This window comes from Numida meleagris, chromosome 2, assembly GCF_002078875.1.
Source record: "Numida meleagris isolate 19003 breed g44 Domestic line chromosome 2, NumMel1.0, whole genome shotgun sequence".
Lineage (NCBI taxonomy): Eukaryota > Metazoa > Chordata > Aves > Galliformes > Numididae > Numida > Numida meleagris.
The window spans coordinates 113851063-113864255 of NC_034410.1; the positions used below are offsets into that span (position 1 = coordinate 113851063).

General features: G+C 44.2%; 1 protein-coding gene across 7 annotated transcripts in view; it reads left to right on the forward strand.

Annotated features, from left to right (window-relative positions):
* Positions 1 to 13193, forward strand: part of LOC110393269 (serine/threonine-protein kinase Sgk3) — a 56958-nt gene that overhangs the window by 17554 nt on the left and 26211 nt on the right. For 2 of the 7 annotated variants that reach the window (XM_021385939.1, XM_021385940.1), the window contains exon 3: positions 11750 to 11955. In XM_021385939.1, coding sequence (XP_021241614.1) covers positions 11878 to 11955 — 78 coding nt within the window. In that variant the 5' untranslated portion in view covers positions 11750 to 11877. Of the gene's footprint in view, positions 1 to 3904; positions 3929 to 4677; positions 4980 to 5964; positions 6089 to 9995; positions 10054 to 11749; positions 11956 to 13193 lie in introns of those variants that run through there. The other 5 variants (XM_021385944.1, XM_021385945.1, XM_021385941.1 and 2 more) reach the window with 5 other exon arrangements.

Consider the following 13193-nt stretch of genomic DNA (forward strand, 5'->3'; position numbering starts at 1 on the left):
TTTAGAAGTCCCACAGAGGTCCACTGAACGTTCAAAGTGATGCTATTGCTTCTAGGAAGGACCAGACATGCTATATATGCACCGCATCACTGATAAATGTGAATGTCAAGGCACAGAAGGTGCCACTGAACTCTTTGTTAGAGGACCTTTGCACGTGACTGAGAGCAGTTGCAGTTTTCTACAGTTACCCTTGCTCACAGAATCAGTGGGCTGTTGGCAGTGTCTTCCAGGGGTGTAAAGGCGCTGCTGAAGAGACTGAGCGCTTCACATATTCTTAACAAAAACCATAATTACTCTGAAGAGCACTGGCAGGCAGCTTCCTTTTACAAGTTAGGCAATACACGTTCCCCTAACTCGCTTTTGTGTCAGCCACACTTGTTTTTCTTTATTAGTGACACTGCTGTTTTTGGCACAATGCTTGCTTGTGTACTTGTATACCACCATTCATTTCTGTTACGTGCGTCACTTGATTTAATCCTTTTTTTCTTTTTAAGCTTCTGTGAATAATTTCTTTGATCTAGTGCTGCTGTCATCATTCCTCTGGTCCACGTTATGCAGACTCTGTGATGTTTGTGAAATGATGCAGGTTAGTACTGTTTTTCTACAGTTATCCATTGCCTTGCTTAGCAGTGTTTGTTATGCTAAGTGTGGTTCCATTCTGGTTCGGATCTCCATCAGCCTCTGTGCCCCACAACACTCTTCTTGTAAAGTAGGGATCATCTTTGTGTCTGGAGCTCTGGAAAACTGTCAGTTCACTGTGAATGTCATTCCGGATTGAGAAGTCTCCTTGCCTTGCAAGTTTTTAGCTTTGTTGAGGTAAAGCTGACTCTTTCAGTAGTTCTTACTGAGGTGGTTTGTGTTAGTTTAGGTTGGTGTGTTGGTTTCTCTGGGAGCAGAGGCTGAAGCATATTACTACAAAGTGGTCTCTTAAGTATCCATTCAATTCCTCCACATTGAAAGACTCTCTGTAATCTGAAGACATTTTGTGGCTGATTGAAAATATGAAAAAAAAAGGAGGAAAAAACCATTTCTCCTACAGAGCTCAAGTAAAACCGAACCATTATTCAGGCTCCTCTAATAAGCACAGGCATGCAACTATGAAAATGAGTTTAATGAAAGCTATTAATATGCATACATCCATTAAGTGTTACAAAACCAGCTTCAGTAAAGAACAGTTACCTAGTGACACTGTTTCTTGCACATGCATTGTGGAGTGTAAGCCTGTCTTTTTTTCCACAGTCTTAACTCTCAGGCTTTCAGCCAAATCACTTTCCCATTTGATTTTATCCTCTGCAGCCTATGTTTTCTGGTAATCTTGTGTACCCAGGGAGTCTCTTAGAAGGCTGTTTTCTCCAGTAGGTGAGTATTGGGTGTCAGTGGGGATGGATATGGATTAATCAGGTGAATCTGAACCAGAGGCTGGGAAGCAGAGTGAGTGTAACTGATATGCACTGAGCATAGAATGATAGAAAAAGGCAGATATCTGTCTGTCTTCGTATGTTTTATGGGGTCTCTGTGACAGTAAGAATCCTGGGTAGCTGGAGGTAGCTTGAGTTTTGGGTTTTTTTTCTTGGGGGGGGGAGGGTTGGTGTTTTTTGTATGTTTGTATTTTATGTGTTGGGTTGGAAGGGACCCCAAGGATCCCCAAGGATCCCCCAAGGATCATCAAGTTCCAACCACTCTGCCACAGGCAGGGCCACCAACCTCCAGATCTGGTACTAGACCAGAACCCTAGACTAGAGTTCTTGGATTAAAATCATTTGGCAAATGCAAAGTTAGGTACAGTGGCCAGCAATTGTTTCCTGAGGGATGTCTAAGTTTGGGGCTTTATAGGCTAAAGTCTAACAGTAATTACTTAAAAGAAGATTTCATGGCAGGGTTACATTCATGCCTTTTGCTGGGCTTTATATAGACGAGAATTTGGTTTAATTGGAGCTGCTGGTATGCAAGATATAATCACAGAACAGTTTGATCCCAGACATTAGCTCAACTTCAGTGTCCAAAATTGACTATTAATTGTCCTTTCTTTGGGGCAAGGAGGTTATCAGTGAACATAAGGTGTAGGATAGCAAGCTGGGTGTGAAAATGTTTGAAGCCGACAGTGAGATGGTTATTTCCAGGTGTTAGTCAATTGACCCACAATGTTTTAACAGTAATAAAAAATATTGAACTACACTTCTCCAGTGATTGTGCTTGTTGTGTAAATATTTGAATATATATTTAAGTACCACAGAATATACATATGGAACAGTGCTTATTAACAAAGGTTGTGGCTAAGTTTAAAGAAGTTTTCTGCATTCCTGTTTGCCTTTGTCTTACAGTGTTTTTATTTATATTGTCTGTTTTAGACCTCTGATAAAATTAGACTTCTGATCTTTGGTCAGTGACAGAGATTTTCATACCAATTTAGGCACATTTTAAGAACAGCTTTTACTTTACACTTAATAGTTCATATTGTAGTGCTATCTGTTTGTACTGGGCTTGGAGAAATCCAAGTGGATTGAAACAGTTCCTTCCTTTCTCTTTCCTTTTTTTTTTTCTTCTCCCATCACTCAGTCACTGGCATTCTTCAACTTTAAATAGTTTGGAAGAAGTGCAGCTCATAGGTTTGTAACATTCCTCAGAAGTCAGGTACTGCAAAGCAGTTGGTGGAGGCTAGATTCATTGCGTACATTACTTGCCACGGAAACATAAATGGGGAATGCTCAGGAGATCCCATGGATAAAAACATCAGAGTGAGTGCTGACTTGTACATTCACTTACAGGCAAGTTTAGCTCTGTGGTTTTGTACCACTGAGTATCCCAAAACAAATTGTCATTAGAGTACTGAACTTTAAAAGCTCATCAAAGAAATCTGTAAATTGGGATTACTTTAAATGTCAGGACCTTAGCAGTGTTTTGTATGATGTGATGCAATATATAGATACATTTGCTGTGGAATTCATTTTGGCAAATTGCAGTTTAGGGATACATACCACATTGCTGCTCTGTAATTACTTAGGCTGAGGCCAGCTCCATAGTGAGAGGAACTACAACATACGTACATAAGATTAAACAGATGACAGACCAGTCTTCAGAGAGTCTTCAGCTGTGAGGAAGGACATATTTATCTCTTCGTTCAGAGCTTTAAGGCTCAGACTGTGTGGTCAGGTGGGCAGAGTTAAACTATCCCTGGGCCAGGGTTCTTTGCTCTCCCGCCCTGAGGCCCCTCTACTGTAAATCAGTATGGCTCCATTCAGTGGCCCTGCTGATGAGTGAATGATTAACCAAAACCTATCGACTGGATGGGAGATGGGCACTGCTAAATGACTTGAAAACAACTCCTGCGTACAGATTAGCTGATTAAATTATTTGCCAGTGAGTTACTTGGACGGACTGAAGTTCAAAGCCTTCTCTTCTGGGATCAGAACAAGACATAGCAGCACAGTTTCCTTAAAAACTCTCCATGAGCGCAAGGCAGATACCTCAACAGAAGGCTGTTGCTGCCATGCAGAGTGTCTGGATCTAGCAGAGCCTGCCCAAAACTATGTAATTCCCAAACTGGAAAAGGGCAGGCTCAGATGGGAGAATTCCTCACGCATTCCTGGGAGGACTCTGCTGAAATGGCAGGCTGCGGTCCAGTTGACTTGCAGCCTGTGTGCGCACAGTCGCAACACGCTCACCAGAACGCTGACGTATTTCAAACCATGCCAGGCTGCTTTGCTGGTTGGTGTGCAGAGAGCTCTTGGACAACTGTCAGCACGTGATGGTGTGATTGTGTAGAAACTCACAGCAGGACTGCTCAGAAACCGGATCTCCTTGCCTGGGATTCGCCAGGGACATGCCGATACCTGTGACTGCGTCAAGGAACTTCACCGTGTCTCGTCAGGCCTGTGTGAGTCCTGTGAAGACATGCTTGCAGAACGCAGGGCTTTTCCACCAAGCACCGGTAAAGCAGTTTGCTGAGGAGGGCTGCTGGGCATTGGGGCACGTGGATACAGTAGTGTGCATTCCCACTTGCTCACTCTTCACACAGCAGTTGAAAAGCGAAGAATGATTTTGAAATCCACTGAATCACTTCAGATATTTACACGGAAGAGGATAAAACGACATAATTGCTACTTCAAACTTAGAATTATCATTTGTGTTGGATATTTGCCTCTTCAGCCTTGTCTGGGTGGTGAATATATGCACGTTTAGAGACTGCAGCTCATGTGTGTTATACAACAGATAAACATTCATGGTTAAAGGCTGTATGTGTAGAAGCTGAATGTGCACAGGTGTCCCTGCGGACTCCTGGCAGCCCTGAACACATAGGCCTGTTTAACGAAGTGGAAGCAATGCTGCCACTGAAACAGATTTTTTCCGGAATATGTATTTTTATTAACTTCCTTATGGCCACAGTCCGCTCTGGAAAAGCTTACGCAGTCCGACGTTGCAACAGGAGCGCTGCAACCCACCCTCCAGTTCCGCAGGCTACAGAAGCGCTTCCCCGCAGACCGCCTCCAGCTGTGGCCCGGCGTGTCCCGCGGGGGCTGGGGGCCGCGCTGGCCGCCGGGCAGCCCCGCCCGGGCCGTGTCCCGGCGCCGCGGGGGCGGAGGGGAGCGGCCGTGGGCGGGCAGGGGGCGGCCCGCCTCGCTCCGCCGCCCGGGCGGGCCCTCCCGCGCTGCCCGGGGCGGGGAGTGGGGCGCGCGGTGCTCTCCTGCCCGCGGCCGGCGCGAGGGCCGCACGTGCGGGGCTGCGGGGGCCGGGCGCGGGGCTCGGCGCCGCGCTGAGGCGGAGGCTGCGGCAGCCGCCCGACCCAGGTGGAGCCCTCTCTCCTCCGCTTCGTTTCTGTTATTCTTTTTTCCGCCGTTGGAACCGAAAGCGCGCTCGTGCGCGTCTGTGCTTTTCGCCCGCGGCATTCCTGAAGCGGGCGTGAGGCGGAGGAAAGCGAAGCGCTGCCCGGAGAGCCAGACGGGAGCCGCGGTGCCCGCGGGGCTGAGGACGAGCCCGGGAAGGTGAGCAGCCGGCGGCGTTCCGGGGCTGCGGAGGGCTGCCTGCCCGCGGCCCGGGCGGTTCTGATTCCGCGGTGCTGCCCGTGCGGTGGCGGCGCCCTGCCCGCCGTGCGGCGCTTCGCGGAGCGGAGCTCGGGCCGCTGCTGCGCGTCAGGTGGCGCCGGGTCGGGGGCTCCGCGTACCCGTGAGGGCTGTAATTGCCACGACGTTAATTACGAGGCCGTCGTAACGTGCGAGGGCTGCGGCCGTTTTGACAGCTCGCCTGCTTGTTTTTATGTTCTTGTGAATGTGTCTTCTGTAGCAGCTGTTCGAAATACTGAACTGCTTCGCTTCTGTCCCGCTAACTGGCCCTGAGGGATCCTGCGAGTACCGCGGAGCTGCTGCAGCGTTCTGTGTAACGCCCTTCGTGCACGGGCACAGCGTGCTTACAGCCTCGCTCAGAGTGGAGCCTGACTCCATAAGGCTGCTGTTATTTCGTTCCTTGATTCTTTTAATGCATTAAAGAAAAAGATGTCCCGATAACTGCTCCCGTGTTTTTTCAGTCTAGGGATCTAAATATAGTTCTGATGTAATTTTTTTGAAGCGCTCACCTGCGCATCCATGTCTCTAATGACTGTGATACGAACTAATAATGAAGAGAGGAGGTGTATGTGGAGGAGTGCTTTCCCAAAGACACTTAAGAGTTCAGGAAAAATTGTTCCGAGCTTTTGGAAAGCCTTTTGGAAAGTTCCCTGTTAATGTTGTCAGGGCAGTCTCCATGCGTGGCATTTCCAATAACTCAAAGGTGGGAAGCCAGACCCCTTTATTCCTTTGAAGACATTTAGAGGTGCTTGTTTGGGTCAGAAGTACAGGTTTAACTTCATGAGCAGTGTTGTTTTACCACCGTGAGGCTTCAAGGCTGAAGCATCCCCTGTGGTTATAGGGTGATGATGAATTGCCTTAAAATTGTTTTCCAACCTTAATTTCCCCCTTTCATTGTAAATTACAGCCTCACCACATCTGACGTGACTGCACCAAGCTCTGTTATACGTGCATAAACCAGTGTGCTCTGAATCTGTGCGTTCACCCAATTAGAACACCCTAACGCTCTGTGCAGCTCCAGAACGCCTGAGGTCAGTGTGTGTGTTTACTTGTAGGAGTGTGTAAACTGTCCTTGCAAAATGGGTGTAAAATGCTAGAGGTAGTTGCACCCGTAGCATGAGAAATCCAGCGGTGGTGAACTGGGTGTGTAATTTAGGTAGTGCTAAAAGCTCTTCCTCTGTTGTCTTTCATTATTCTGCTGCTTAGGGTGTTGCCTTTTCCCCATCCCACAGCCGCATGGTTCTGGGCAGTCATGAGTTCTGCTCAGAACCGTAGCTTGGGTTTGCATCCTTCATTGTTTTTTAAATCCTGATACATTCCGCTGTGTGGATTTCTTGCCAATTTTAGTACATAAACCCCAGTAACTTTCTCAGTGCTGGATGCACAGTAACAACATTAATCTTAAACTAAGGCGAATCCGGATCTATTCATGTAGTGAAACTGGAACAGTTGGTGACTTCTGTTCAAGGTCATGTAGAAAAAACAAAGGGCAGTACATCTGGAACTGAAATTTGGGTTTCACCAGCTTAACCTTTTGTGAAAGGGGCGACATGAGGCTGGGATTATATGCTGTGTGTTTACCGAAGCCTGACTGCCCTCTTACGTAGAACCGAATAAGTTGCAAGCAGCTGGTATCAGTATGTGCAAGACTTCTGGGAAGCAGCTCGTGGTGGTGCTGCTGCAACTTCTGGTCTGCGCTGTCCTTAGGCATCTGCCCTTAACTGTAATTGGACCTGGTGTGTAGGAAGGCTAAGGAAGTATGCCAAAAATGTGCAGGTAGCATGTGTAATGCAAGCTTGGGTCTTGCTTGATCTGCTGTTGCTGTAAGTCAGTCACCGTCTGAGACGCTGTGACCTTTCTGGAAACTGTAGATACAGGCTAAAGATTAAATTAGTATATACCCATGTGCAGATTAGAAGCCATCTTTTATTGGCAGTAGTTGTGCTTAATGCCCGTTTTATTACTTGGGGATTGCTTACCACAGCAAAGAACCTGCATTCTGTCATGTAATAAACAGGAATGCAAATAGATCCAGTCTGAGCCACAAGTCCTATTTTCTATGTAGAATATATATTTTATGTATATGTTATACACTGTATATTTATAAATGTAAATATATATATTTGTTTGTATGAGGTACATATATTAACTTACTGGAGCTTATTTTGGGAGGTGGGACAGAGAGAAGGGATGTTCTTTACTTCAGTAGGGTGGTGGGAAGTAGTAGAGACTGAAAAAAAAGTTACTGTTTTCATTCCCTTGGTTCAGTTTTCAGCTCACTGCTTCTTTCTACTTGTAGAAAAGAACAGCAGGTAGAATTGGACTTTGCCCAAATGGCTGTGGAGTAGTGATTTGCTCCTTATGCTGGAGCAGCTGAGGATTTTTAACAAGCAAGGTACATGGTGGGTGTGTAAACAGGGAGCAGCCTTTCTTTCCTTCATACCAGTGGCTGATTTAAAAGAGGGTTTGGGGATAAGACAGGGTTTGGAGAGAATATTCTGGTTAGTGTTCTCCTTTTTCATCACCTCTAATTTCTAGAGGTCTGCACTTGTATCTAGCATTTTCATACTGAAATGGTATGTGTGTGGTATTTGAAAGGGTGGCCTGTGCACAGCCTGTTTCCTTCAGAACCAGGTTATTCAACAGCTTCTGGGTATCTGTCTCTCCTTAGAGAAGAACAGTGATCTGTGTTTTGCTTTTGAATCTTCTTTTGTGGCTCCTGCTGTCCCTGTCTTTCCTCACCCTGTGTTTCTGGATTGGGTTATGGATAGCTTCTATCTCATCTCCTGGTGGCTAATGGTTGGGTCACTCCCTTTCATCATACAGAGCAGAGAACAAGTTGGCTTTCTCAAAATATGCATAACGTTCTGTGATACGTCGAGTCGATGTCAAGGTGTTTGTGGAGAAGGCTGAGGAAGTGATGAAAAGTGTGCCAAAGGTGGTGCTCTCTAAAGTAAGGGGACATCAAGTAATGTCTATAGCAAATTGTAGGACTGTCTCCTGTGTCTTTGTTCTGGTTTCTCTAAGTTTGTTCTGTAGCTGGAATTGCACTCAGGTGGGATTTTCAGCAGCTGGTTTTACTTGTAACTCAGTCCTAGAGTAACTTTTTCCAGGAGGATTTTTAGTGTGTAGGGGAAATGCCTCTTCTGTTCTGGTAGGTGAGTATGGATTCTGGTGAGTCTTCCAATTATGCTTGCAGGAAGACTGGCTTTGGGCTTTTTGACTGTTCTCTCTGCTTCCCTTGTATTACTTGGAGTGAATATAGTAGCTGATTTATTCCAGCCTTAGTCAGAGGCATTTAGGGCAATTTGACTAGCGGTATGAAGGCAGCGAGTGCTTTCTAGCCTAGTTACGGTAGAGGTTGACTCATGAGCTTCAAGAGTAAGGGTCTTTGGTTATGCATTGGTATGCTCTTCAGGTTATTCTCATTTAGAAAAAGAAAACAGTCAGATTAAGCTTAAGAAATATTTTATAACATAGGTGGAGCCTGGCTTGCATAGAAAGGAGTTGAGAGGAGGTTGCTGGATATCACTGAACTCCATAGTATTTGTTTGTTTCGTGTAACTGTAATGAGGTTGCGCAAAGTGCTTTGTTGTGAGGCATTCAAATAATTCTTCATCTGTGTGTCTACTAGGCCTATGTATGTTCATATTGAGTCAGTTTTGCTATTGCCACGCTCTTACTTCAGCAGAGGCAAGAGTCAGCTTGAAATTCGGCATTGTTGTGGTTTCCTACAGGAAACAGTGAAAATGTTGCTTGCTTCTGGACAGCCGGAGTGGAGAGAATGGAAGTGGAGCTGTTGGCCAGGCTTGAAACTTTGCCAGGAGGATGCGTGACTTCTGCTCTTCCCTCGTCTATCGGATTCTGCCTTCCCCTGTTCCAGACTTTGATACTGCGGCAACTTGAAAGTTTTAGCTCGTCACAGTTGTTTTTAACAGCATTGATCTCAGTGTTAATGTCCTGCATTATCTGTGTGCTGAAGTATGATTTTAGGGTATTTATTTTGCAGCCTGTTTTTTATTTTTTTTAAAAAAGGTCCTCCTCCTTTCTGCTTGTTGCCAACAGTGAGGCCAGGGTTTGCTCGTTCTTAGCCACAGAAAAGCTATAACCAGAGGCAGAGACTTCTCAGTGTCTACTACATTCACTCATATCTGGCAACTTTCAAGACACTGTGGTTTGTGCTTTTTGAAGCTGTGTGTGAAAATGCCATCTCTTTGCTCCTTGTTACTTCATGTAGTTACCACAGCACTAGTGGTTTTACCCGCTACTAAAAATTCAGCATGGAGAAGGTTAAGGTAAATCTATCCCTAGTTCTACAGGCGGACCTGTAGTTCTGACAGAAGTTCTTGAGAGCTAATGTGCTCATGACAAATAGAATTTAAAAGAAGCTGTATCTTCTGAAGTGTAGCGGCCAAACTGATAATGTATTTATTCCAACTTGGGCGGTTCCACACAGCATTGGTGACCCAGGCACAGCTCAGGAGATGCCTCAGGTAAGGAAAAGAATCCCAACTGGGGAGCTTCCAGGCAGCTTAAAGAAAGGAGCATGAACATTACAGTTTCAACTTGTCAGATGATCTATCTTTTTTTCTCCCAGCAAGATGAATAAACTCTTCCTGAATTAATCTGGGTGACACTTCCTCCTTTTGTTTCCCCTAGAACTTTGAGCTTCAGATCTGGAATAAAGCTCAGTCTGCTAAGTAACGTTCTTTGCGCTACAGCTTTTGGTCCATAGTACTACTTGTGTAGTGGTGGAACTGTGGCACCAAGAATCAAAAGTGAAAGGGATCAGAGAGGTGCAGCCTGTATTGTGAGAGCGAATGCACGCATGTTAGGAATGAGTGTCTGTATACAAGAAGAGAAAGACTTTGAATGATATCAGTCAGGGAACTCTTAATTCTTGCTAAAGCTTTGCTGTTTTCTTTTTGTGATGAGCAGGAAGGGAGGACTTGTGCTCGGTTCCTTGATGCTGTATCTGAAGTGGCTGAAGATTGATGTAAGTGTTTAGTGAAGTGTAAGCTTAGTGAAACACTGACTGAAAGCAGTGCCCATTGACTATTTTAGTGGGTGGTGAAGAGCACGGTTAACCTTCAGATCATAATTTTAGCGTGTGGAAATGGGTGAAGAATAGTCTTAAGGAAGTGCTAGTGTGAAAAGGGAACTGTACCTTGTAATAATAAGGGTTTTAACAGTGGCTTGCCAAAGGAATGGAGAAACCAAGTTGAAACTCTAGGTCAGTAACCATGATGTAGTCCAATAAAAAGGGGAAGGAAAAAAGCTCAACCCTGTAATTGCCAGATCGGTGAAGAACAGAACATTGAACTGACTGCAGATGTAACAAAAAGTGATTTTCTGCTAATGTTGCAGTATGGACGATCTGTGACTCAGCTGTGATTACAGTAGTTTCAAGCACTCCTTTTTGTTTAAAGTCACCATACTGATCTTTCAAAATTACTTAATTTTAAACTACTACAGGAGGAATAATAACGTGAAAGTTTGACTCAGGGATCTAGGTGATCTGGCTTTTGAGAATAAGAAAATAGTCGACTGACTATGATTAGTAGGCTATCGAGAACATCTTTTCACTGAATTCCAGGGGCTTCAGCCTTCTTGCCAACATAAATATGGGTGTCTCTCTAATAGCAGAATTACATCAGATTAGCTTGTGTTTTTGGAATTTTATGGTATGAAATACGCAGTCCACTTTAATACCTCCCTGTTTTAAGAAAACAGGGAGTTAAATGTTGAACTGGGCGCTCCTTTTTCCTCTGGGTGTTTTGAAGAGAACAGCGGTCTCCTCTTACTAAAAAAAAAAAACACCAAACTTCTCTCATGTTTGTAACTCTGGCGCGCAATGTTCTAAAAGCTGAGCTGCTCTCACTAACCACACACTTCAGAAGGCTGTGCAGGCCTGAACAGAGGTTGTAGGTATTTCAGCGTGAAATGCTGGTGTTCTCCGGCACTCCTGAAGTTCCTGTTACTTGAGGTGTGGACTGGTAAGCAATTGAACTCGCTGCCAGGTGGGGAGAGTGTTCCCCCTCAGTCAGGGAGCATCCAGTTAGCACCAAGTGCTCTGATCTTCTGTCTTTCTCAAGTTCTGCAAGGAAGTGAACTGCTCTGCTGATGGGAACAGGCAGGCACCTTACTGTTCTGCTGATCACAGAATTTGCCAGGTAGAGGGTAGATATTCAGGCACGTGATGCTACCTGTGTCCTCTGAAATTCACATGAAAAAAATATTTTCTCATGTCATCTTTGATCTCTGATGCGATAATTAAATCTGCTCAGCATGTCCTGACGAATCTGAAATGCCCTCTGGTACCGCCTTATGCAGTTGAAAATACTTGGTTTTGAAAGAAACCCTTTAGAACATACATGGCAGTGGTTTTTCTCAGCTGATGCATAGTTGTTATTTCTCTTGGTTCTGTCTTTATTCCTTCAAGTGGACCCCAAATCTATTTCCAGAATGGATGCAGGAGGCTTTTGTGTTGCAGTCAGGTCCTCAGAGAACATGAGCGATTTCAGTGAACTGACGAAGGACCAAAGGCATGAAAACTTGCAAAATCTTGTGTATATCTACGTGCATGCATAGTAAAGCGTGTTTCCTGTGAGGAAAAGTTCTTGTCACACAGGTTTTAGCACGACGAGCTAAGTGTTCCTGGACTTAATTTTCCTTTTTGTGTTCACTTTAAGGTTACATGATGGAATTCACGTTTTCTCGAGAAGAGCTGCGTATCTTCGATCAATACCGTTGAAGATACCTTCTGATTGCAACACCCCAAGCACGGTCCTGTAACGAATTTCCTGGAAGAACGCATACAATGGATCTCAAGGAAAGCTGCCCAAGTGTTAGCATTCCCAGCTCTGATGAACACAGAGAGAAGAAAAAAAGGTTTACTGTAAGTATATGAGTATAAGCATTGTAGGCAAATGCATAGGTTATTACTACTTGGAAGTGTTACTTGTTTTCAGTAGTGAGCTTGTTTCTATTTTCAACAGGTTTTCAGAAATCTGTTCACTTGCTCTTGTGAGTACTGGCCATAGTCCAGTGTGAGAAGCTGTGAATGTTTTACAGTGCTTAACTATTTTCTGCAAAAACAATTTGGCTTTGCAAATTTCTGATACTCCCCCTCCACCCGCCCCCAAATAGCAGTGTTTTCTCATATAAAATATGGAAGTTTTCAAATGTGGATATAGTGTTTTTGTGCCAAATCAAATTAAGATTTGGCATTCTACGTGATTTATTTTTAATGAAAACATTTATTTTGTAAAGGAATAAAATACATTTATGAAATTGCCATTTTTTGTAGGTATCACATTATGATATTTTGTGTGTAAAAGAAAAAAGTCATAAATCATCGCATTTTTGAAAGACCATTTCTCACTCTTCCTTCCTGTTTTCCGATTGTAATACTTATGAGTTTTTTTCCTATCCTGTTCCCATTTCCACTCCTTGTCATTCCCCTCCCTTTCTTTTTTGGTCTCCCAGTTTGACCTTCTTTCTGGAAATAGTCTTCCCATTCTGTGATTATCGCAGCCTGAAAAACAAAGTTTTGTGCACTTGTGTGTGTTTGTATACAAAGACAGTATAATAATCCTTCATTTAAAAAGCTCAGACTGTTTCATTGCTCTTGTGCAACTTCCTCTGAGCTTATTCTGTGTCTCTCTCTCTGAATTAGTCACCCTTCAGAAGTGAAGTGTAAATACACTTAGACTGAACTGCTGCCTGAAGAATACAACAAAACAAAGATTTACTTAATTATTCTTCCTCCTCCCTCCCCCTCCTTTTCCTCAGAGAAGAATGATATTCAATTCTGCAAGTACGTCAGAGTGTAATTTGAGGCATAAATGTGCTGATAAAAGGAACAAGAGGACATTACTAATTCTTTGAATGTGTGTGAAACTGAAAAGAGCAAATAAAAATAAAAGCCTAAACTTGAGCAAAACAAGCTTGTTTTATTGCCTCAGCGCTGGCAGTCCCGCCGTTAAAAAGTCTCAGTCTGGTTCATCTGGGGAACGTACTAATATTTAGATTTCCTTGTCATTTTACCTAAATATCTGTGTGACAGCCTTAGCTACTCAAAGGCACTTTATCTGGGCATGCCCTTTAGAAGGCTCTAACAGCAATAGTAGGAAA